At 46.3% G+C, this 21,298-nt stretch overlaps 2 protein-coding genes across 2 annotated transcripts; one reads left to right on the top strand and one right to left on the bottom strand.

The window, feature by feature from the left end:
• Positions 1-3,496: 3,496 nt before the first annotated feature.
• ClpP (Caseinolytic protease proteolytic subunit) lies at positions 3,497-8,805 on the bottom strand. The gene is made up of 6 exons (XM_089563409.1): positions 8,688-8,805; positions 8,409-8,594; positions 6,706-6,802; positions 5,410-5,597; positions 4,263-4,368; positions 3,497-3,709 (listed from the first exon to the last, which is right to left on the bottom strand). The coding sequence occupies exons 1-6, from the start codon at positions 8,703-8,705 to the stop codon at positions 3,594-3,596; spliced, it is 711 nt and encodes a 236-aa protein (XP_089419535.1). The 5' UTR covers positions 8,706-8,805; the 3' UTR covers positions 3,497-3,593.
• Positions 8,806-10,262: 1,457 nt separating this feature from the next.
• On the top strand, positions 10,263-19,347 carry Polr2E (DNA-directed RNA polymerases I, II, and III subunit Rpb5). Its single transcript, XM_089563350.1, has 8 exons — positions 10,263-10,395; positions 10,542-10,630; positions 10,722-10,783; positions 11,245-11,384; positions 12,711-12,791; positions 13,422-13,480; positions 14,716-14,794; positions 18,960-19,347. The coding sequence occupies exons 1-8, from the start codon at positions 10,339-10,341 to the stop codon at positions 19,023-19,025; spliced, it is 633 nt and encodes a 210-aa protein (XP_089419476.1). The 5' UTR covers positions 10,263-10,338; the 3' UTR covers positions 19,026-19,347.
• Positions 19,348-21,298: the final 1,951 nt, after the last annotated feature.

Genomic DNA, 21,298 nt, shown 5'->3' with positions numbered 1-21,298 from the left:
GGGGTTTAATGTTCCAAAGCAACTCAGGCTATGAGGGATGCCGTAGTGGAGGGCTCCCGAAATTTCGACCACCTGGGGTTGTTTAACGTGCACTGACATCGCACAGTACACGGGCCTCTAGAATTTTGCCTCCATCATAATGCTACTGCCCCGGCCGGGATCGAACCTGTGTCTTTCGGGTCAGCAGCCGAGCACCAAAACCACTGGGCCACGGCGGCGGCACTAATCACACTTAAGTGTTATAGTAACCGTAAAGCCCCCCTTTATAGACCATCGCAGATCAAGAGGTGCTCTTCAAGGTAGGTAGTATGTGGTTGCAAAAAAATTTTTGCGAGTGCCAGATACGACTATGCCAGTAAAAGGAGTACCATATTTGCTCGCCTAATGAACCGAACCCCTACATTTGTAGTTAAGAATTTATTTTTTTTTTAAACGTTAGCTTTTCATTGCCCCTTCCTCAGTTTCACGCTGTCCTCTCCGTCCGCAGCGCTGACAGCGTGCTGAGATGCTACACGCTGATAACATCACAGTGTGTTTTATCTTTTGGCAAGAGCTGCTGGGGGGGGGGGGGGGCACGCTTGGCAAACTTGGCAGAGTGCCATGACGTGCCTGTTTGCGCCAGTGTATGCTTACAAAGCTGGCAAGCACTCAAGCATCAAAGAGGAGCATAGTAGTTTAAACCAGAACGCCATGGAGGAAGGACCGTCAGTTCTTTTTTTGAGCAGTAGTAGAAATGCGTTGAGTATAAGAAGAACAAGACGAAACAAGACAGGATGAAGCTCAACTATCAACTGAATTATATTACGCAAAATGGGACATATAAAGGAAAGGACAAACCATCAAGGAGCATGCGTGATCCTTATCTTGTGTAAACGGCATGAGCTGTCTTCGAAGAAAAGCCATCTCTCTGGTTGACAGCAGTATTGAAGGCGTGCTGATGCAACCTTCGCTACAATTAGCTATAAGGTTAGGTTTGGTTTAAGGGGGTTTAACGTCCCAAAGCGACTCAGGCTATGAGGGACACCATAGTGAAAGCCTCCGGAAATTTGGACCACCTGGGGTTCTTTTAACGTGCACTGACATCGCACAGCACACGGGCCTCTAGCATTTCGCCTCCATCGAAATTTGACCGCCACAGCCGGGATCGAACCTGAGTCTTTCGGGTCAGCAGCCAAGCACCATAACGACTGAACCACTGCGGCGGCCTTTTAGCTATAAGGAAAGCCTTTGTTATCTCTCTGCTGATTCTGACCAACCGCGTAGCTGGAACATGTGTTTTTTCCGGACGCAGTTTTTTTTTTTTTGTGAGGATCGCAAACTGCAGAGATCTGCAAGGGTGCCAGGCCCACTAATGCTGGCACTACACGCGAGGGGAATGCTGTAGATAACATCCGTTTGGCAGCGTACAAACAGTTCCTTATGTTGTTCGGCACACGAACTGCGTCTGCCCTGCTTGTCGATCCTGTTGACCTTCTGGCACTACGACTTCAGACTATATTGACTGGCCGTTGTTTGAACATCAGATAGCAGGAGTACTTGAGAAACCTGGGCAGCATTAGCGACATAGGCACCTTTGGAGACCACTGCAAAGTTTGCAATCCTTGCAAAAAAAGAACACCGCGTCTGGAAAAAACACGTGTGCTAGCCATGCACTCAGACAGAATCAGCAGAGAGATGATTGAGGCTTTCCTTATAGCTAATTGTAGCGAAAGTTGCACCAGCATGCCTTCAATACTGCTATCAACCAGAGAGGTGGCTTTTCTTCGAAGACAGCTCATGCCGTTTTGTCAGAATCAGCAGAGAGATAATTGAGGCTTTCCTTATAGCTAATTGTAGCGAAGGTTGCGTTAGCATGCCTTCAATACTGTTATCGGCGAGGGAGATGGCTTTTCTTCGAAGACAGCTCATGCCATTTCGTCTTCTCTTGTGTCGTCTTTCATTGCTCTGTTTTTTCCAATTCGTAAAACACAAGATAAGGATCTCACACATGCCCCTTATTGGTTTCGCTTTCCTTTACATGTCCCATTTTGCATAACAAAATTCAGTTCATAGTTGTGCTTCGTCTCGTCTTGTTTCGTCTTGTTCCTGGTATACTCGGCACATTTCTACTACAGCTAAAAAAATGAAATACCAACTAGCCCCACTTGTCGCATTGCTATCTGTGACCTTCAGATCCCCAGGGCAATGCCCAGTCCTCAGGTCACAACACAGCTAACGCTTGCTTACACATTCGCGTTACACACTTATAAATGTCCCGTTATTTTTTTTCAAACTCGTGTGCACCTCACCTTCAAGGCCGGTGTTCAGCATGTTTTCATCTCGTTGGAACCAGCCGCCGCTATCGACTATGTCTGAATCGCCGAATTGCACCGTGATACAGCAAACACCTTTTGAAGTGAACGATGCTAAACACCGGCAATATGAATGTGGCTGACGGCACACTTTTGTTGATGAACGAATAAACGGGTCGAACATGGCTGACAGCATGCATTTGTTGATGGACGGACAAACAGGTGGTCGGCACGTTCGTTAAGGTGGCTCACAAAAAAATTCTGTCTAAACTTTTTTTTTTCCTCGCGTAATGAACCCTCTTGCAAATTTGTCAACTTTTCTGGGCAAAAGGTGGGTCATTACGCGCGTGAATACAAATCTTCAGGGAATATGTATTTTTGTGTGCCGATTCTAAATATGTCACTTAGTTTCATGTAAAACTATTCCTTCAGCACTTATGTTAATTTTATTCATGTATTTTGTGAAGAGCTTTGAAAAAGATTTCTTGCAGGAAACTTGCTGAAATGTATGCCATTGGGTTCTCATGACACCAAGGAATGCAATAAGGGTAAAATTGTCTTCCTGACTATCATAGAGCTTAAGTTATAGGGTTTTGAAGTTGTCGCTTCAGAAATGAGAAGAAACGTGTGCATTCCTGTTTCTGAAGTGGCAGCTTCAGTACCCTATTACTCAAGTTCTATGATAGCCAGAATGATAACTTTACACACACACACATATATATATATATATATATCTTATTGCATTCCTTGGCATCAAGAGAACCCAATGGCATGCATTTCAGCGAGTTTACCACTGCTATGTTTCTTCAAAACTCTTCGCAAAATACTTGCATCAAAACTGCATAAGTGCTCAAGGAATTGTTTTACATGAAATTAAGTGACATATCTAGAATCAGGGCACAAAAATACATGTGCCCTGAAGGTTGCATAACTATGACTAGATTAATAAAATTTTCTTTTCAAGACCAGGCTGCCCCGTTAAAGTATTCACCTTTTCTGTTTCCTCTCAGTTTCCGTCTTGAAGTTGGAGTGTCAGTGCACACAGTCTTTGAGGCTCATTCCAGCAAAATGCGTTGCCAAGTTATTTGGCATGCATTCTTTAGGAGAGCACAAGAAAGGAGGCACAGAGATAACCATTACCGGTACTGTCTCTGTTTGTTCCAACATGGTGGCGCTCCCAATTCAACACACTCGGGACACTTGAGTTGTAGCTGGCAGAAAAACTGTATTGTTAAACGTATTCAACAAATTAAACATGCCGCCGCAAATATACACAAGCCTGTCTGGCCAACATGACATGGGCTAGCTTGTCTCGGACGGTGCATCCAACGTTGGCGGATGTTCGAGAACAGTGTCGATGAGACCAAACTCCTTGGCCTGCATGGCACTCATGAACCGGTCCCTTTCCATGGCACTCTCTGCAAATCGGGAGAGGGTTGACATGTTCATCACGAAGGGGAAAGGGGGCGAACGAACGGACTAATACAGGCTTCTCTTTGCAAGCGAGATCAGAAGCGGGCGGAGTGGGTGAGGGAACAAACGCAGGTTAATGACATCCTAGTCGAGATCAAGAGGAAGAAGTGGGCTTGGGCAGGGCATGCAATGCGAAGGCAAGACAACCGCTGGTCCTTAAGGGGGCAACGGAGTGGATTCCAAGAGAAGGCAAGCATAGCAGGGGGCGGCAGAAAGTTAGGCGGGCGGATGAGATCAAGAAGTTTGCGGGGATACGGTGGCCGCAGCTAGCAAAGGACAGGGTTAATAGTAGAGACATGGGAGAGGCCTTTGCCCTGCAGTGGGAGTAGTCAGGCTGCTGCTGATGATGATGATAATGAATCACGAGCAATCTCTACATGAGTTGTCAACGATTCAAGACATTAAATTTAAAGTGCGCCTCCAGCATGAAAGAGTAATGACACTTTGCAAACACTCTACACACATAGAATGCTCGCCAGTTGTGTTAGCATAGCTCACCTATAGCTTCCAGAGGCTGCTTGGTGTGCTTAGCGTAGATGTTGTTGATGGTGCGCTTCAGCTTGAGGATCTCCTCGGCATGAATCTGGATGTCTGTTGCCTGGCCCTGCACCAAACAAACCAGCCACAGAGTCTGACACCCACATCATAACAAAGAAACGATAGAGGGGTGAAAAGAAGACATCCAGGACAGGGGCACATTTAAGGGTTGCTCTTGGAGCGGTCAAATTACTTCTTTTTTTTTTTTGAATTACAGCCTTGCCAAGAGAAAAGCCTCACAGGCTCTGTCAGAAGTTTGGGATGTTCTTGTAAAGAAATAAATGTGGACATTGCTTGTGGTGCTGTACCCGATGTTTGAGCCATCACATCGTACAACCTGGATCAATCATCTAAATGATTACTGTATTGGAGTGGACACTCCACTGGCCTCTCATAGGAAAAGCACATGTAGGCAAGAAAGGCATTGCGATGCTACTTAGGGCACACGGAAGCTAGTAAATACAGAGAAGATGCTCCACATTATATCTCGTTTTGTGTACATAATGTCACCAATTCTTTGTCTTTTGTTGCCGTTGTGTTATCATGCTTGTATATCTATGGTATGTGCTGTGCACCGCTGCCCCTGCTTCAGGTGCCGGGACCTCGTCAGGCCAATTGGCCTTTTGCCCCGGCTCCCTCTTTCTGTTGAAAAAGAAAGAAAATAAATTTCAATTACCTTCTTGTACAATTCACCACTTTGCACTATGTGTGCTGGATTTGTCGGACTCCAGCATGCCACTAGTAAATGCTGTAAGCCTTTAGAGGGCAACTGTGGGGAGTCTTTGCACGGCTGCAAATGATAATCGTGTGGCATTGCTCGAACTTCCCTCCAGTAGTTGTAATGATAGTTTGATAGCTGTTAATAAGTAATTATAGCCTTGACTAAAATCTAACCCCCCCTCTATGGGGGTAGACCGGGCTGTTTAGATCGGGCTGAATAGACCGGGATGTTTTAGAACACTGTGGTTGAGCTTAGAAATCGCACAGGGCTCCTTTCCAGGACTCAGTGCTTTGTGGGCCATGAAAATGTCTTTGAGGGCTCCGAATACCCCCGGACCCCTGCCTGAGATACGCTGGCCAGTGTACCACAACTTCGGATGTTACTCACGGCTGCATGGCCAGATGGCTGGTGGACCATGATGCGTGAGTTGGGCAGGGACTGCCGCATGCCCGGAGTGCCGGCACACAGCAGCAGGCTGGCTGCACTGCACGCCTGGCCGATGCACCAGGTCGAGATGGGTGGCATGATGTACTGCATGGTGTCGTAGATGCCCAGTCCTGCTGTCACTGACCCACCTGCAGTACGTAGAGCGAATGCCAATAAGGTCAAGCTAGTGCAGGTAGTGCAGGCAATAAAAGTGTCAAACATGAGTTCCTCATGAGTACAAGAGATTCTGGAAGCCTGGGCCATCCGTGATTCGGGAGAGCAATGCATCAGCAAGCCATCAGTTTGCCTATTGAAAAAAGAGTTCAAGTACCTGTGCGGCGATGTAAGCAGAAGAAGATAGATTATCTTTGGAAGGAATGCCTGTTCTTCAGGATAAATATGCGGTTTTTCAAATAAATTCTTCAGTTGCCAGTGCAGCATCCTCCTCGTCTGTATGTTTCTTCAACATCCTTGTTCACTTTCTGCTGCTAAATTATACGATCATGAACCAACTAGCTCACAAATCCACCTTATTAACATGAGTTCAGTTCAGAAGAGATGAGATGCTTTCTAGCCCTGCCAGCAAACACAAAACCGCACATCTGCGAGATAAAACAGGACAAGCGTGGCTAGTGAATGCTATGCACTTCATGCAAGGACCCATGGATGGCATATAGCCAGGGAGTCCTAATGAACAGGCACAGCACGCTAATTGTGGATGTTCATTTAGAAAGCCAACCCTACCCAGTGTGCAGAGAGAAGATTATAGCTATAGTTCATGTTCAGCATCATCATCATCATCAGCCTGACCACACCCACTGCTGCTGCTGATGATGATCATCATCATCATCCCAGCAAACCAAAAACCTCTCAGAGACGTCTAGCTAGACGTCTCTAAGAGGTTTTTGGTTTGCTGGGATGCTCATGTTCAGCATTTCTTTCTGAACGAGCATAGCCACAGGGAATAAAAGGGCACTATTATGATAAGCGATAAGTGAACAGGTTCATTCAAGCAAACTATAGAGCAGTGAACAAGCCTTGGCAACCGCATAACATAGGATGCTGCGAAATCCAGCCGGAGACCTGTTGCTGTTAGGTGCCAGACCCTGGCTGGTCACAGTTCAGAACAGACCCACAGTAAGTGATGCTTGGCATTTTGCTCTCAGTTTTTTTAAACATTTGACAAAATTAAGAATTGCGCGCACTGTTTGGGGCCAGCACAGTTATTTAATTGCACAGATGTCAGCGCAAACGAACCTGGGCTGTTGATGTACATGTGGACCGGCTTCTTGTTGCTCTCCGATTGTAGAAACAACAGCTGTGCCACAACCAGGCTGGACATCTCATCCGTGATCTAAAGGGGGGGGTCAAACACGGACCATCAAAATTAATGCACAATTATGAGAGCAGTCACCGCTTATCAACAGCGTGCACTGTTGTCACCGACCCACAAAAGCCAAAATGCAGCACAAACAAGGCCTTTTCAGCAGAACTCAGAAAAAGATATTCTTTGGGAGCACAGTCGGAACCACCATTCTGTTTAATCTGAGAATACCTGGTGGCAGCCACATTTTTGTGTAAAAGCGCATACAACTGTTTCACTCTCAATGTAAGACCAACGTGCAATGGTGGTTCAGTGTCTTCGGCATTCGACTGCTCGGACTGAGGTTGCAGCACTCAATACTCGTCACAGCAGCTACTTTTTAATGGAGGCGAGACGCAAAGACACCTGTGATGTCAATGAGCCCCACGTGGTCGAAATTATTCTATAGCTCTTCATTATGGCAAATACTGCATCCCGGGTGAAGCTTCGGCACAACAAATTCCAAAGACCATGCCATGCCTCAGTGGAAGAATGGTTACTCTTTTAACCCCCCTTATTATCAGTGATGGTGCCCCAGAGGCCAGTACTAACCGAAATACGTTAGTGCTAGCCTTATCGCTAGTGCTAACTTATCACAGTTATCAGTGGTATTTGTTAGAACGAGAGCATGACAAATTGTTATACTCCTTTATGCAACAGTGAGTTTATTATAGCCAGATACAACTCACTAATGAAGAGGCAAATGTCCCTTAACGCAGGCCCTCTAGCGAACGGCTTCGATTTATTGTCATGACGTCACAGTCAACCACCTCGCACCTGCTAGCATGCACTTGCTAGTGGACCAATGCAGGTGCAAGGTGGTTGACCGTGATGTCATGAGAATAGACTGATGTCATTAGTTGGAAGGCCTCCATTAAGGGGCATTTGCCGCTTCATTTTTTAGTTGCATCCAACTACAGCCGGCCGGGGATGAGTCGTTAAATCCAGAGCTGGCTTCTACATTACATCTAATAATCTGCAGTTGCACAATTACTACAAGGCATTCTGTACTACTATTATTGTGCTATTAACATCAATCCTGATGGATACATAAGAACACAAATGTGTTCGTAATCAATGTGAGGGTAGAGACTAGCATCGCGTTGTTATTGTCTGTGTGAATAAGCACTGAAAAATGGAACATGCAGCATGTTGGAAAGGTGTGATGATGTCAGCTTTGTCGTTTCAGCCCAAACACATTAAATGTAACATGCAGTGGAGTTATTTTTCGCAGCGCAAGGGACAAAGGACGAGACAAGTTCACAGACACGGCGGTGAACTTGTGAAATGCATAGGTGAGCATCCAAGTTCTTCATCTGACCGGCTCAGCTTTCAGTGTGAAAATATCAGCGGCACTGTCATGTTCGACATCACACCGGTGTAGTACGTTTGGGTTTAATGCATGGTTTAGCACAATCTATGAACGCAGCTCATATGTCCACACAGGTCAGCGTGATGGCGACGGAACAAACACAGCACAGGATAAACCCACAATATCGCACGGCTGCTCTTTCTGCATCTGATCAGCAGAGGGGTAGACCACGGTGAAATCGCCCGGATGGACAGCAGATCTCACGAAGGAAAGAGATCGACTCACCGGGCCCATGACGCACACTATCCGTTCCTTGAGTAGCCTGCTGTAAATGTCGTAGGCACGCTCCCCGCGCCCTGTCTGTTCAATCACGATCGGTATGAGTGGAAGGCACAGGGGCCGACTGGAGTGCAGTGACCGGCGTGCATGGTGATGCCGCCGTACTACGAGGCCCGGACAGAGTCGTATTGCCTGCACGGAAAGAGTTTCATTCGATTTGACAAAGCAAGTGAGGCAACCTCGAATGTGTTTAAACAATGCCGATACGTTCTTACAACTACTTACCTTTCCTAAGAAACTCATTCTTGGTACTTGCAGAAAACTTCGATGAGTTGGATCAAACAGAAACCAAAGTTGATGCCTGATGCCGGCTACGATGCCGATGTCCGAAGTCTAAGAAGCCATGCTAGCCATGCGGAGTCAACGAGTGACCCCTATTACTATGAAACTTTTAGTTTGTCTAATAAAAAAAATAATTTTAATGTTTCAAATTGTTGGCAAAATAATAATTCCCACTGCAAACTTATTTTAATTTATTATAGCTTTCATGGTGGCCTTAGCACTGATCTCCACTAGGTGGCTGGATGCCGCATTCCCGCTTTCCGAGACGAGCGCGAGTGAAGCCACCGGAAGTTGGACCGCTTGTCCCGGAAGTCGGGTGTCTGCTGTGTATTTCAATGCAAAAAGTCGTGTCTTTCGCCCTTTCGTTCTCAGTTTTTTGCGTTGTTTTCGTGTGATGTCTGCTGTTATATGAAAGGAAGAAGCAAGCTGAATGCGAGAAATGTGAGCATTGTGTGCAGAACCCTGTAATTTCTGCGAAAGCGAAGAAAACAGGCATGCAGGTCTCACCCTGCCTCGGCAAGGGGGTACGTGCATTAAACACTATGTTCTTGCCTGGTTCGTGTATTCCGAGCGTAAAGGAGAAGTAGTGGAATGACGATGAGGCTAGGTCACCTTAAAACCGAATTTTCGTGCAGTAAAGAAAAGGCACAGCGCGAGAGGAACGACTGACAAGAAAGGCGAATGGTGCAGTGCGCGTGAGAAGCGCTGTTAGAAGTCAACTGCACCAAGCACCACGAATTAAAGACCATTCAGGCTTAACTTGCTACAACACGAAACAGTACATGACACGCTCCGTCGAAAAAGCAGTACCATACCTTTTGGAGGCGCTAATGTGAACCAACCGAACACCGTCGACACCTCACAAGATAGTAGCCTAGCCCTCGCTCCGGTTCGGTCTAAACTTAATTCGGTAAAATGGTCGCTGCAAAGTAAGCTGCCTGGTGAATGTTTCAACCTATTCTTTCTTATATTTATCCCCCATTGATAGCATAACTTGGGCTTGAGCGTGGGAACAAGCATCACAGTAAAGAGCAGAGTAGGCGAAGCTAGGCAAACGAGACGACACCGAGCCGAGTAGACGAGGCTCCATACTTGCTGTGCGTAGCGGCGTCCTGTCGTCTGCTAGTGTCGCCCCATTGAAATGCAATGGGCCCTTATTTTTGAAACGTCCTTCCCGAAGACTTCGCAGGTCTCCTCGCTCAGTTGGCGGCGCAAAAGGTAGGCATTGTCATGGAAAAAGACGAGAACGGCGAAAAGACGAAATGCTAAGTGGGAAAACAAAACTGGAACTGAAAAACCGTGCTGAGCTCCGATTTCATGCACTGCCAAAGGCTGACTTCCGGGACAAGGCCGCTTACTTCCGGTGGCTTCACTTTCGGGCGCCCGATGCGGCATCCAGCTCCCCTAGTGGAGATCAGTGGGCCTTAGTTAGCGCTTACTACTGTACTACTTCAAAGCAAAAATAAGTAACTTGTACCTCTAGTAGCATCAAAGAGGATTACTACATCATATCATCTGTCTACGGTTACTGCTGCTGCATGTGCGCTTGTGTGTGCTAGTTTGTTTTACTCTAGTCCTTCGATTAGCGTACGCGATGGATGACGAAGCCGAAACGTACAAATTATGGAGGATTCGGAAAACCATCATGCAGGTATTCCCCGAAACACCTTCGGTCATAAGCGCGCGTTTCGCTGTCACCGGCACTCGCCGATTCCAATATGGCAGCCCCCATTGATGGCATGGTGTTTGGCTGATAGCTTTCTGATTTCCGCTAACTTTTTCGTCGTTTGTTTTCAGCTGTGTCACGACAGAGGCTACCTGGTAACGCAGGACGAGTTGGACCAGACCCTGGACCAGTTTAAGCAGCAGTTCGGCGACAAGCCAAGGTAATCGTGCCTTCGCGGCGTTGCTGGCGTGCATTGTAACATTTGACGATCGTTTCGTTGTAACATTTGACGTTCGTTCCGTTGATTTCAGTGAAAGGAGACCAGCGAGGAACGATCTGATTGTGCTCGTTGCCCACAACGATGATCCTACAGGTAAGTGAAGGTCGCTTTAATGTTCCGTGACCGTCGGGAACTCGCCATGTTATCACATAGTCGTCGTCGTAAGCTGAGATTCTACTGCGCTGAAGGTTTTGTAGCGCTCTAGTTGGACATGCATAAAGTGTGTGAAGGCATGCTGTAGCCGAATTTCTACCCAATTCTCGTATGGAAGTGCTCCCTACGCGCCTTCTGACACAGTTGAAGTTAGCGCTTGACAGCCGAAGACAACATCAACTAGCTTCGTGTGAAGTTGGCTCTAGAAGGCGCAGTTTATTTCACCGACAAACTGCCGCCTTAACGACAATATTGTCATGCTACTAGGTCAGAGTTGCTTTCCTAGCAATGTATGAGCCATATGACGCAAATAATCTGCAGCATGCCGGCTAGGTTACAATATGCATATCTCTCGACACGCATTTGATTGACTCTTTTTTTTTTTTTACTTTCCCTCGCAGACCAGATGTTTGTCTTCTTCCCCGACGAACCCAAGATCGGCATCAAGACGATCAAGACCTACTGCCAGCGGATGCAGGAAGAGAATATCACGCGAGCCATCATCGTCGTCCAGACCGGAATGACTCCATCAGCCAAGCAGGTGCAGAATCGCTTGTTTTCTTTATTTTGGCCATTTGATGTGCGGCTTTTGCCTACCTTTCGTGTGCGGCTTTTGCCTAGCTGTGAGACGGCTTTTCAGAAGTTTCATTTCACAAAGCGTTGTCGTTAGTGTGTTTTCTGCACATTCGAAGTCATTGTGGAGCGTCATCCTGTCTACACCTTCCTCTTGTGAACGTGTCTTTTATGCTGGATGTTTCCATAGTCATGCACCAACTGGCCCATCAAACTATGCTTCTTCAAATCGAAGTCATAATTTATTGCATACCTAAGCATGTAATTTCTAAAATATTAAAATTCAAAGGCTTTCTGTAATATTAGGATGGATAAATTGGAGTGAATTTCCTGCTGACATGATATTTTAATCCTTAGTTAGCTGTCCATTTGACAGATCATGGTTTGCCTATCTTCAATACACTGCAGTCATGATTAAAAATTATTGTGCATTCAAGAGGTTTGATAAGGCAGTGAGCAATAACTTTCACGCAGCGCGTGCTACATAGGCTACAGATGCTCAGGTGTAGTGGTCATGGTGGTACGTTTTAATGGAGGTACACATTGAAGGCTTACCTGGAACACTGCATAACTGTCTTTTTATCACCAGTGGTTAGAACATGTAGAGCTTGGTCACCCTTATGCAGCCCAGTGGAAATGTGATCAGCATAGGATTTTGAGGTTAGTGATTTGAGCTCCCTGCCAATGGTGGCCAGTTGGTCTGGAAAAACAGAAAAAAAAGTCCTTTTTTTTTACTTTCTTTTACCTGTTTTAAGAAAGCCCATAGGTTGTTTAGCCCTGATTTGCACGATTGCATAGAAAGTGTTTCACCTTTAAAAATGGCTTTTATGTGCAAGGTCTTTGCTTATGTAGTACTTCTCGACGTTTCACAATCGGTGCAGCGCTTAATCCCATTGGCTCTTATACGTATCGCATGGGTCTTGCGTTCACTATTGAGACAAAAGGATTTGCAGGAGAGGACCGGTAGTAACATTCTCTATATTTGTCTTCAGTCTAGAATTGACCCATTCTTCCCTTGTTAGTTACCTGATCCGGCAGTTGTTAACATGGGTCAGCATGATTCACAGGCACTCACGGAGAGGCACATGCCTTAGCTATGTGGCGCATTTATCTAAGAGCATGGGTGGGGACCACTCATCATCGAAATCTCATTATTTCCAAGTTTATTCGTGCAAGGTGAGCTCTGTGAACCGGGCACCAGTTTTTGCGTGTTATGTGAACTGTGACTTAAAGGTGATTGCATATCCGTGGTCGAGGAGGCTCTGCATTCATGGCATTACGTCCCCCTGTGCAGGCCCTTGGAGACATGGCACCCAAGTACATCCTGGAACACTTCTTGGAGTCAGAGCTGCTCATCAACATCACTGAGCATGAGGTATGTGCAACTTCCAGTTATGTTGGCTACGTGCGGCACAGCAAAAAGAAAAGGAGGGAGGCTGAGGAACGCTTTAGCTGGGGGTTTAGATAATTTTTGTTCTTTTTTTTAGAACATCTTTTCTTCATGTTGTGGCTATCTTAATGGGCCACATTATGCTCTAGATCTTTTTTTATTTGCACTGTGGTGTCAAAAGTGCCTGGATGTTTGTCTGAAGCGCTACTATAGGGGGCAAATTGGTTTGGTTTGGTTTGGTTTGTGGGGTTTAACATCTCAAAGCGACTCAGGCTATGAGGGACGCCGTAGTGAAGGGCTCCGGAAGTTTTGTCCACCTAAGGTTAAATTTTGATGGAGGTGAAATTCTAGAGGTCCGTGTACTGTGTGATGTCAGTGCACGTTAAAGAATCCCAGGTGGTCGGAATTTTCGGAGCCCTCCACTAAGGTGTCCCTCATAGCCTGAGTCGCTTTGGGGCGTTAAACCCCAATAAACCAATCTTCCTCGTATGCGTATTTGCGTATGCAACCGCCATGGTGGCTTAGTGTTTATGGTGTTTTAGCCCAACCCAAGTGGGTGTATACTTGTCCAAGTGATTGCACTGTGGCTGATGTTTATTGTTTTCTTATTCGCAGCTTGTTCCAGAGCACGTGGTTCTCACACCCGAAGAGAAGACCGAGCTGCTTGCACGATAGTATCCTTTTTCCCACTGTGATAGGCACATCAGGGACACCTTCTTCGGAGTTTCCGTCATCTGAGTGAAAACTCACGTTCACCTGCAGGAGGCAGGTGAGGTTGTTTGTAAGGTAATGTAGAAGGATCAGTTCGAGACAAGCAGGCTTGAAGGAGTTGGTCCTTGATGCCACCTACACGGTTTCGAAGAGGGCAGCCACATTGTTTCCAGGAGGTGCAAGCCTGATGTAGCTGAGGCAGGAATTCAGAGATGCAATGCTTTACTTGTCGTACAGGCAGCAGAAGCAAGTGGTGATTTATCCTAAGGTTAGTTCTTAGGCCTCGGCAGCATTTGTTATATTAAATGCCCAGCGCTCACGCTTCATGAAGCAACCGCTCCATTGGCTCTGGAACAAAGTTCTGGAACAGCAAGGCTTACTTTTTAATTGGTGCAACAGTAACGTAGAACACCAATAGCTGGACTTTAGGAGCCATGTAACAGTGGTGGGAATTCTGCGGCGACCAGCACCATTTCATTAAACCTGCTATAAGCTGCTACAAATCGGTGTTTTTTTTTATGCAATTTTTCTTTCTCACTATTGGGCTCCTTCTACAGAACACAAGGCTGCTCCACATTGCATTTTCACCTGGCACAAAGGCTTCTCCAAAATGCTCTTGGCCATTCCCACCACTGCATGTAAAGAAGCATACAGGAACCGCACGTACCGTTACTGTTGGCGCAATAGGGTAGATTTTAGTTATGGAGCACATGCATAGCCTTGACATGTTTAGAATCATCTTTACTTGTACTCAAAGCAGTGTTACGATACCATTTTTTGTGGTTGAGTTGGTGCACTATGACAACGGAACAATGGTGCACATGTGTTGTCTTTTTCTTGCGTTGTCGTTGCACTGCCATTCATTTCAGTTTTACTGACTTTCTATTGCCAGGTCCAAAGGGAATTTAAGGTACAATGGCAACAGTTGTATTGTTGCACATTACATTGCAGAGCGGTTAAGAGGAAGCTTCCTCAATTGTGTACGCAGGTTTGGAAATGTTTACGGGGATACGGTGGCCACAACTGGCGCAGGACAGGGTTAATTGGAGAGACATGGGAGAGGCCTTTGCCCTGCAGTGGGTGTAGTCAGGTTGAAGATGATGTTTGGAAAGAATAGAATCACAGTTGCCAAACGATGATTTGCGTGTCACGTACGAAGCTGGTGTTGGGTGTCTCCTTGACTGCCATCGCTACACAGCAAACTGAAGGAGAACCACCTGATGAGGATCCAGGCAGGTGACCCTGTGGCACGGTACTTTGGTCTCAAGAGAGGACAGGTACGATCCCTCCCCAAGGTTTTGTTCAGGGAAGCATGACACTGGTGCACGCTATCAAGGTCAGGCTACGTGCATCTACTTTCATATATATGTTGTATATATATGTTACTTATATATATATATATTGTGAAGAAGAAGATGGACCCCTTCGCTGGATGCCGATAAAGAAGAAGCGGTTGTGTGATTGCCATCGCGCAGATCGTGTTGGTCTTGGTCGCCCCGCTCCAACGCCGACCTCGACGCCGTCCCCGAAGTCCTTCTTCTACATTTGGTGGAGGTGCGGGGTAAAGCACAAGCGGTGGGCACAAGGACGAAAGAGCACGCAGGGAGGTCAATATCTTCGGCAACGACGACTTTCGGAGGAGGAACGTTCGGCAACGGTACGTCAAGCGCAAAAAACTCCAGTTCGGCACGAGCACAGTTGATCACCGCATTATTGCGCGACAGAAAATCCCAGCCCAAGATAAGATCATGAGAGCAGGAAGGCAAAACGACGAACTCTATGGCGTACACAACTTCCTGAATGACGACTCGTGCTGTGCACACCGCTATAGGGTTGACAGGCTGGGCACTTGCCGTGCAAAGTGAGAATCCTGAAATAGGTGTCGTTACTTTGCGCAATGAACGGCAAAGACTTGCAGCCATGGCAGAAACAGCAGCGCCGGTATCGACCAGAGCCAGTACGATAACGCCTTCAACAGAAACTTCAAGCAGATTCGCGGGAGATACGTGAGGCCTTTGACAGTTCGCTCGTTGCGCAGTTCTCGCCTCAGGAACTGCGGCAATCAGTTTTCCTCTTGCGCAAGATTGGGACGCCGTCGCAGCGGAGATAGGGAGCGGCGACGCGGCGAGGTTGAGCGGCGAGGAGAAAAGGAGCCACGGTCATTCGCGACGGAACTTGCAGACGGATCGGCGGCTGCGTACTGATTTCGGGGCGGCTGCCAGGAAGCGGACATTCGGCGCGGTACAAAATCGTCGTGAGTGCGATTTCTGCAGTATCGAGAAACATGGCCAGCAAACCCACACGAATAACAGATGGGACGGTTGTCACTTGTTCGCCATGGATTGCGGCGCTGCGGAGGAGGTGGAATAAAAGGCTGTGGCGCCGGAAGAAATTCCTGTACAGGTCCTGGAGGCGTAGTGTAGACCAAAGGGTAGCTAGCTGGCCGTGGTCGGGCAGCGACGGCAGCGTACGTCAGCGGTGCGACAGGAGCGGGCGTCATTGGTGAAGCGGCAGGGACGTCGGCGTATGCGAGGGGCTCAACGGCTGGTGCGTGCGGAGGCATGGGAGCTGGTGGAGCGACAGAGGGAAGGGCCTCTGCCACGCGGTCGGCAATGACCTTTTGAAGGGGCGCCAAATTTTGGGACAGCTCGCAGTTCGTCGGAAGTAAAGATATCTGCTACGCAATCCAGCACGGGTTTCTCTCCGTTCTTTTTGCTTTACGGTCGGCATCCATCTGCTCCCCTTGATACAGTGCTCCCCTACAAACCTGATGCCTCTGAATGTACCACCGTTACCGAAGCTGCACGGCACGCCGAAGAATGCCGCCAGATTGCCCGATCGTTCACGACCGACTCTCATTGGCGCCAAAAACATCACCATGACACAACTCAGAAGAATGCACTACACTTCGAGCCCGGCTCGCTCGTGTGGCTATGGGTTCCATCCAGCAGTCCCGGCCTCTCAACAAAACTGCTCTCCAAGTACCATGGGCCCTACCGTGTCGTCGAGCGCACTTCGCCAGTCAATTACATTGTTGAGCCTCTTACACCACCTTCTGATCTTCGGCGCCGTGGCCGTGAAACTGTACATGTGCAGCGCCTTAAGCCGTTCTACGACCCCATCATATCTTCGTCCCCTTAAGTCGCCAGGATGGCTCCTTTTTCTCTGGGGGGCATTGTGAAGAAGAAGATGGACCCCTTCGCTGGACGCCGATAAAGAAGAAGCGGTTGTGTGATTGCCATCGCACAGATCGTGTTGGTCTTGGTCGCCCCGCTCCAACGCCGACCTCGACGCCGTCCCCGAAGTCCTTCTTCTACAATATATATATATATATATATATATATATATATATATATATATATATATATATAAGAAGGGGGTGAAGATCGGATGGATCCGGTAGAACATAAACGTAATTCGGTTGACACACGGTAGGAAAACAAAAACTTTATTCTAACGTTTCGACCAGGGTCTGGCCTCTGACGAAGGCCAGACCCTGGCCTATATATATATATATATATATATATATATATATATATATATATATATATATATATATATATCTGCCTCGACCTCCTCGTCTTCGAGGTCTACTGCGGGTCATCTTCTTCATTACAATCATATATATACAAGTACCGTATATATACAACATATATGTGCAAGTAGAAGGTTGGACAGCTGTTACCATAGCTCTGTTGGTAGAGCACCGTATGTGGCATGCGGAGGTTGTGGATTTGGATCCTGCCACCAGTGTGTGTGGTTGTCTTTTCATCAGTTTTCTAATCAGTTATGTTCTAGGTGAGAAATGATTACACTACAAATTTGCCATTGATCAGTGCTACTAATAATAATAACAAAAAACTTTCCCCTATGCCTCTCTTGGTTTCACTGTTTGTTGGCTTCCTTCAGTGGGTACCCTGTATTAGTTAATGTTGACTTAATGTGTTAAACCTGGAATTTTTATTAAGAGTATAATCTTGTTTTAGTATTGCTTACTTTTTATATTTTATCTGCATTTATTTTGAAGACATAAGAGAGATTAATCACAGTATCAAAGTAACAAATAACTAATGTGCAATTCTAGTCGTATTTTAGGTGTTGTAAGTTGTTTCGAGACCATTTTTGTTAATTTTTTGAAGACCAGGAGCCAATAGGGGAAACAGTAACTAAAGGCTTGTACATAACTAGTCAGTTTTAGCAAACAAGGAAAGGGGAATGAGGGGCTCGTTATACATACATATGAGAGAAGCCAACAGCCACAGAAACCAAGGGGCACAGGGGATATTTTTTTAAATTTATTTATTATTTTGTGGTGTTGATCAATTTAGAATACTATTACAGAATATGTTATCGCTTAAAGCTAATTGATTAGAAAAGCAGAAGAAAAAACAACCACATGCCGCCGGTGGGATCCGAACCCACGACCTCCGAATTACGCGTCCGGTGCTCTACCGCTGAGCTACGGCGACGGCTGTCTGATCTTCTGCTTTCGGGGGTATTTATGTTTACATGTTACCTAACCTTGAGAGTGTTCATCAGCGCCACCCACGCTCATAAGCGGCGGACGTAGTACGTCCTGAGTTACCGCTGGTGTGACGTAGAACGTCATCGAACGGCGAGGGTGGAAGCTGTGTGAGAACCCTCTTATGCCTCCTATGGCATCAAGGCTGCCAGAACCGAGGCCCTCGCTAAGCAATTAAGCAAACAAGGAAAGGGGAATGAGCGGCTCGTTATACGTACATATGAGAGAAGCCAACAGCCACAGAAACCAAGGGGCACAGGGGATATTTTTTTTATTTATTTATTATTTTGTGGTGTTGATCAATTTAGAATACTATTACAGAATATGTTATCGCTTAAAGCTAATTGATTAGAAAAGCAGAAGAAAAAACAACCACATGCCGCCGGTGGGATCCGAACCCACGACCTCCGAATTACGCGTCCGGTGCTCTACCGCTGAGCTACGGCGACGGCTGTCTGATCTTCTGCTTTCGGGGTATTTATGTTTACATGTTACCTAACCTTGAGAGTGTTCATCAGCGCCACCCACGCTCATAAGCGGCGGACGTAGTACGTCCTGAGTTACCGCTGGTGTGACGTAGAACGTCATCGAACGGCGAGGGTGGAAGCTGTGTGAGAACCCTCTTATGCCTCCTGTGGCATCAAGGCTGCCAGAACCGAGGCCCTCGCTAAGCAATTAAGCAAACAAGGAAAGGGGAATGAGCGGCTCGTTATACGTACATATGAGAGAAGCCAACAGCCACAGAAACCAAGGGGCACAGGGGATATTTTTTTTATTTATTTATTATTTTGTGGTGTTGATCAATTTAGAGTATTGCAGAATATTGTTTTGCAGAAGTGTTTTGAAGAGGAAAGAAAAACATAAACCACAAATTTCTCAACTTTTATCCATGCACATTATGGACACTTGTTATATTCCAGGTTGTCAAGATCATCAGGCCTAGTGAAACTGCTGGACGTTACATTTCATATCGCCTGGTGGTGTAATATACGCAAGTGCTTCTTGCTCACAAGAATGCAAGACGGACTACGCAGTGGTGTCAACTCATTTTCTGCGTGACAGTGTCAAGACCGCATCATTCGTCATGTAAGCTGCATGACAGGGCAAGATAGCTCTCTTGGATTAGATTTGGTTTATGGGGCTTTGACGTCCCATGTAACCCACATTGTCTTCATGGGCAGTCAGTCACCTTGTGCTCTTTGGGGAACGGTATTTTAACCAACAGCCCATCACACTTAACACTGGAGTCTACCATTGAGCCTAAATCTGTCATCAAACACTTCATTGATTAAAACTGGTTTGTCACATTTTCACAAAATGATGTTTTTTTGTTGTTGTTGTTGTCATAACATGGAATTGCTGCCATTCTGTGAAGGCATGATATACACAGGTTATGAGGCTAAAGGAAATGTTTGAGTTGCCAAGTCCGTAAAATGATTCTGAAAATCCTTTAACTGTGTTTGCAGCATGGCCCTTGTTTCCTGAAACTCTGCTGTGTCCGGAGGCTTGTGTGGGCGGAGTGAAGGATTTCAAGAGGCAAAGATGCGCTCGAATAGCGCCCCTAGTGGGAGCGAGAGGAACTAGCGTTCGCGATGGAGTGTGTGAAGGAGTGCGAGAGGGAAGAGAGAGAACGGAGGTGCGCGGCAGTAGCGGGAGTGTCGAAGCAAACAGATGAGTGGGAAAGGGTGCACGCAGCAATAGCGCTCCAAGCGGGTGTGCGTGGAACTAGCGAAAGTGTCGAAGCGAATGGAGGGATGTGAGAGGGAGAGGCTGAGGCGCGCTGCAACAACGCCCCGAGTGGCAATGAGAGGAACTAGCAGGAGCATAGATGCAAACAGAGGAGTGGGGAAGGGAGAGGGGACGTGCAGTAAGGGCACGAAATCAGAAAGACGAAAATTCAAATTGCACTGTTATAGCCATAAATGTTTATCGCATTGTATGATGGCCTGTTTGTTTTGTCTTGTACTATTTGTGTTTTAGTATCTGCAGTGCAAGTTCCTCCACAGCACCTGCATTGCAGAAATGCGTATAGCTGGTCTATATTTGCTATAAAGTAGCTGTATAAATTAATTTCTGGCATCAAAAATGGCAAAACTGTGTGCATATACTCAATAAGGTACTAGAAAAACTCAAAATCGTTTCATCACCTGCTGGTGTGTATAAATATGCCCAGTTAACTTTTATTTTATTCCACGTCAGTGTTAGCTTTAGCTTCCAGTGATTTGACTTGACTTGACAAATGCAAGGAAACGTGGTTTGTGCACTACTTTGAGGATTTTGTTTACTTCAGAAATGAAAACTTCTTACACTTGGACTGTCATATGTGATATGGAGCACATTACGGAGTTTATATCATTGTGGGCTCTGATATGTGACTTTAATTTCTCGTAAATTGTGCTAGCGTCTCTTATTTACAAATCTGTGGTGGCCCGCTGTCCGCATGCATTTCGTGTTTGTTTCAAAAACCTGTTTGGCCTACGGTCTCCTATAACCGGCTACAAATCTCTAGCTGTATGCATCTCTCTCATGTATAAAAATGGTAAAATTTCACTCAGAATGATTCTAGGATTTGAATGGCATCAAATTGAAGCCGTTTCTGCCGATGTTTTTGTAAAAGGAAGGGCAAGGAGGTGCAGAGTTGTACCAATGACTTCGTAAAAAAGACCTCGAATGTGGCACTTATTCATACCTCAGTTTTTCAGGCGTATAAGACAACTTGAAAGGGACCGAAAAGCTGAACAATTTTTCAATTTTTGTTTTTCTCTACTAGGATAGGTCTTGTTGAACATTGAAGCTGCACTTGTAAAAACACACACAACGCCAGTGAGGCTTGTTAAAGATAAAAACACACTGAATGTTTTGTTCGATAGCTAAGCAGTATTCAGCATGCAAAAATATGCTACGCAGGGGCACCGTTTTCCATTTGCCGGCACTTGAAGGAAGTGGTCAGCGATCTGTTACAGTTTCTTGGCTTGCCTGCTGAATTTTTTGAGCAGCTTGTACCTGATCATGTTAGTTGCTTGTTGTATGACGATTTCAGTTGGCACCTGGATGACACAACTAGAGTCAACAGGAGGAAAGGGTAGACATAACGATAGGAGGGGACACTTCAGCTCCACCTTAAAAGTATGACACGATAGCGTAAGAGGTTAGTTCCTGTATATGCAGAAGGTCATTGTCTACTTTACATTCATAGATCCCTGGGAGTCCTCATACCCCTCCTAGTGCAGTGGTGCAGCGGTTGAGCGATGCACCACTG

This window comes from Amblyomma mixtum, chromosome 1, assembly GCF_055824585.1.
Source record: "Amblyomma mixtum isolate Tamu chromosome 1, ASM5582458v1, whole genome shotgun sequence".
Taxonomy (NCBI): Eukaryota; Metazoa; Arthropoda; class Arachnida; order Ixodida; family Ixodidae; genus Amblyomma; species Amblyomma mixtum.
The sequence above is the reverse complement of the archived record's forward strand: the minus strand, read 5'-3'. Positions and strand labels throughout refer to the sequence as shown.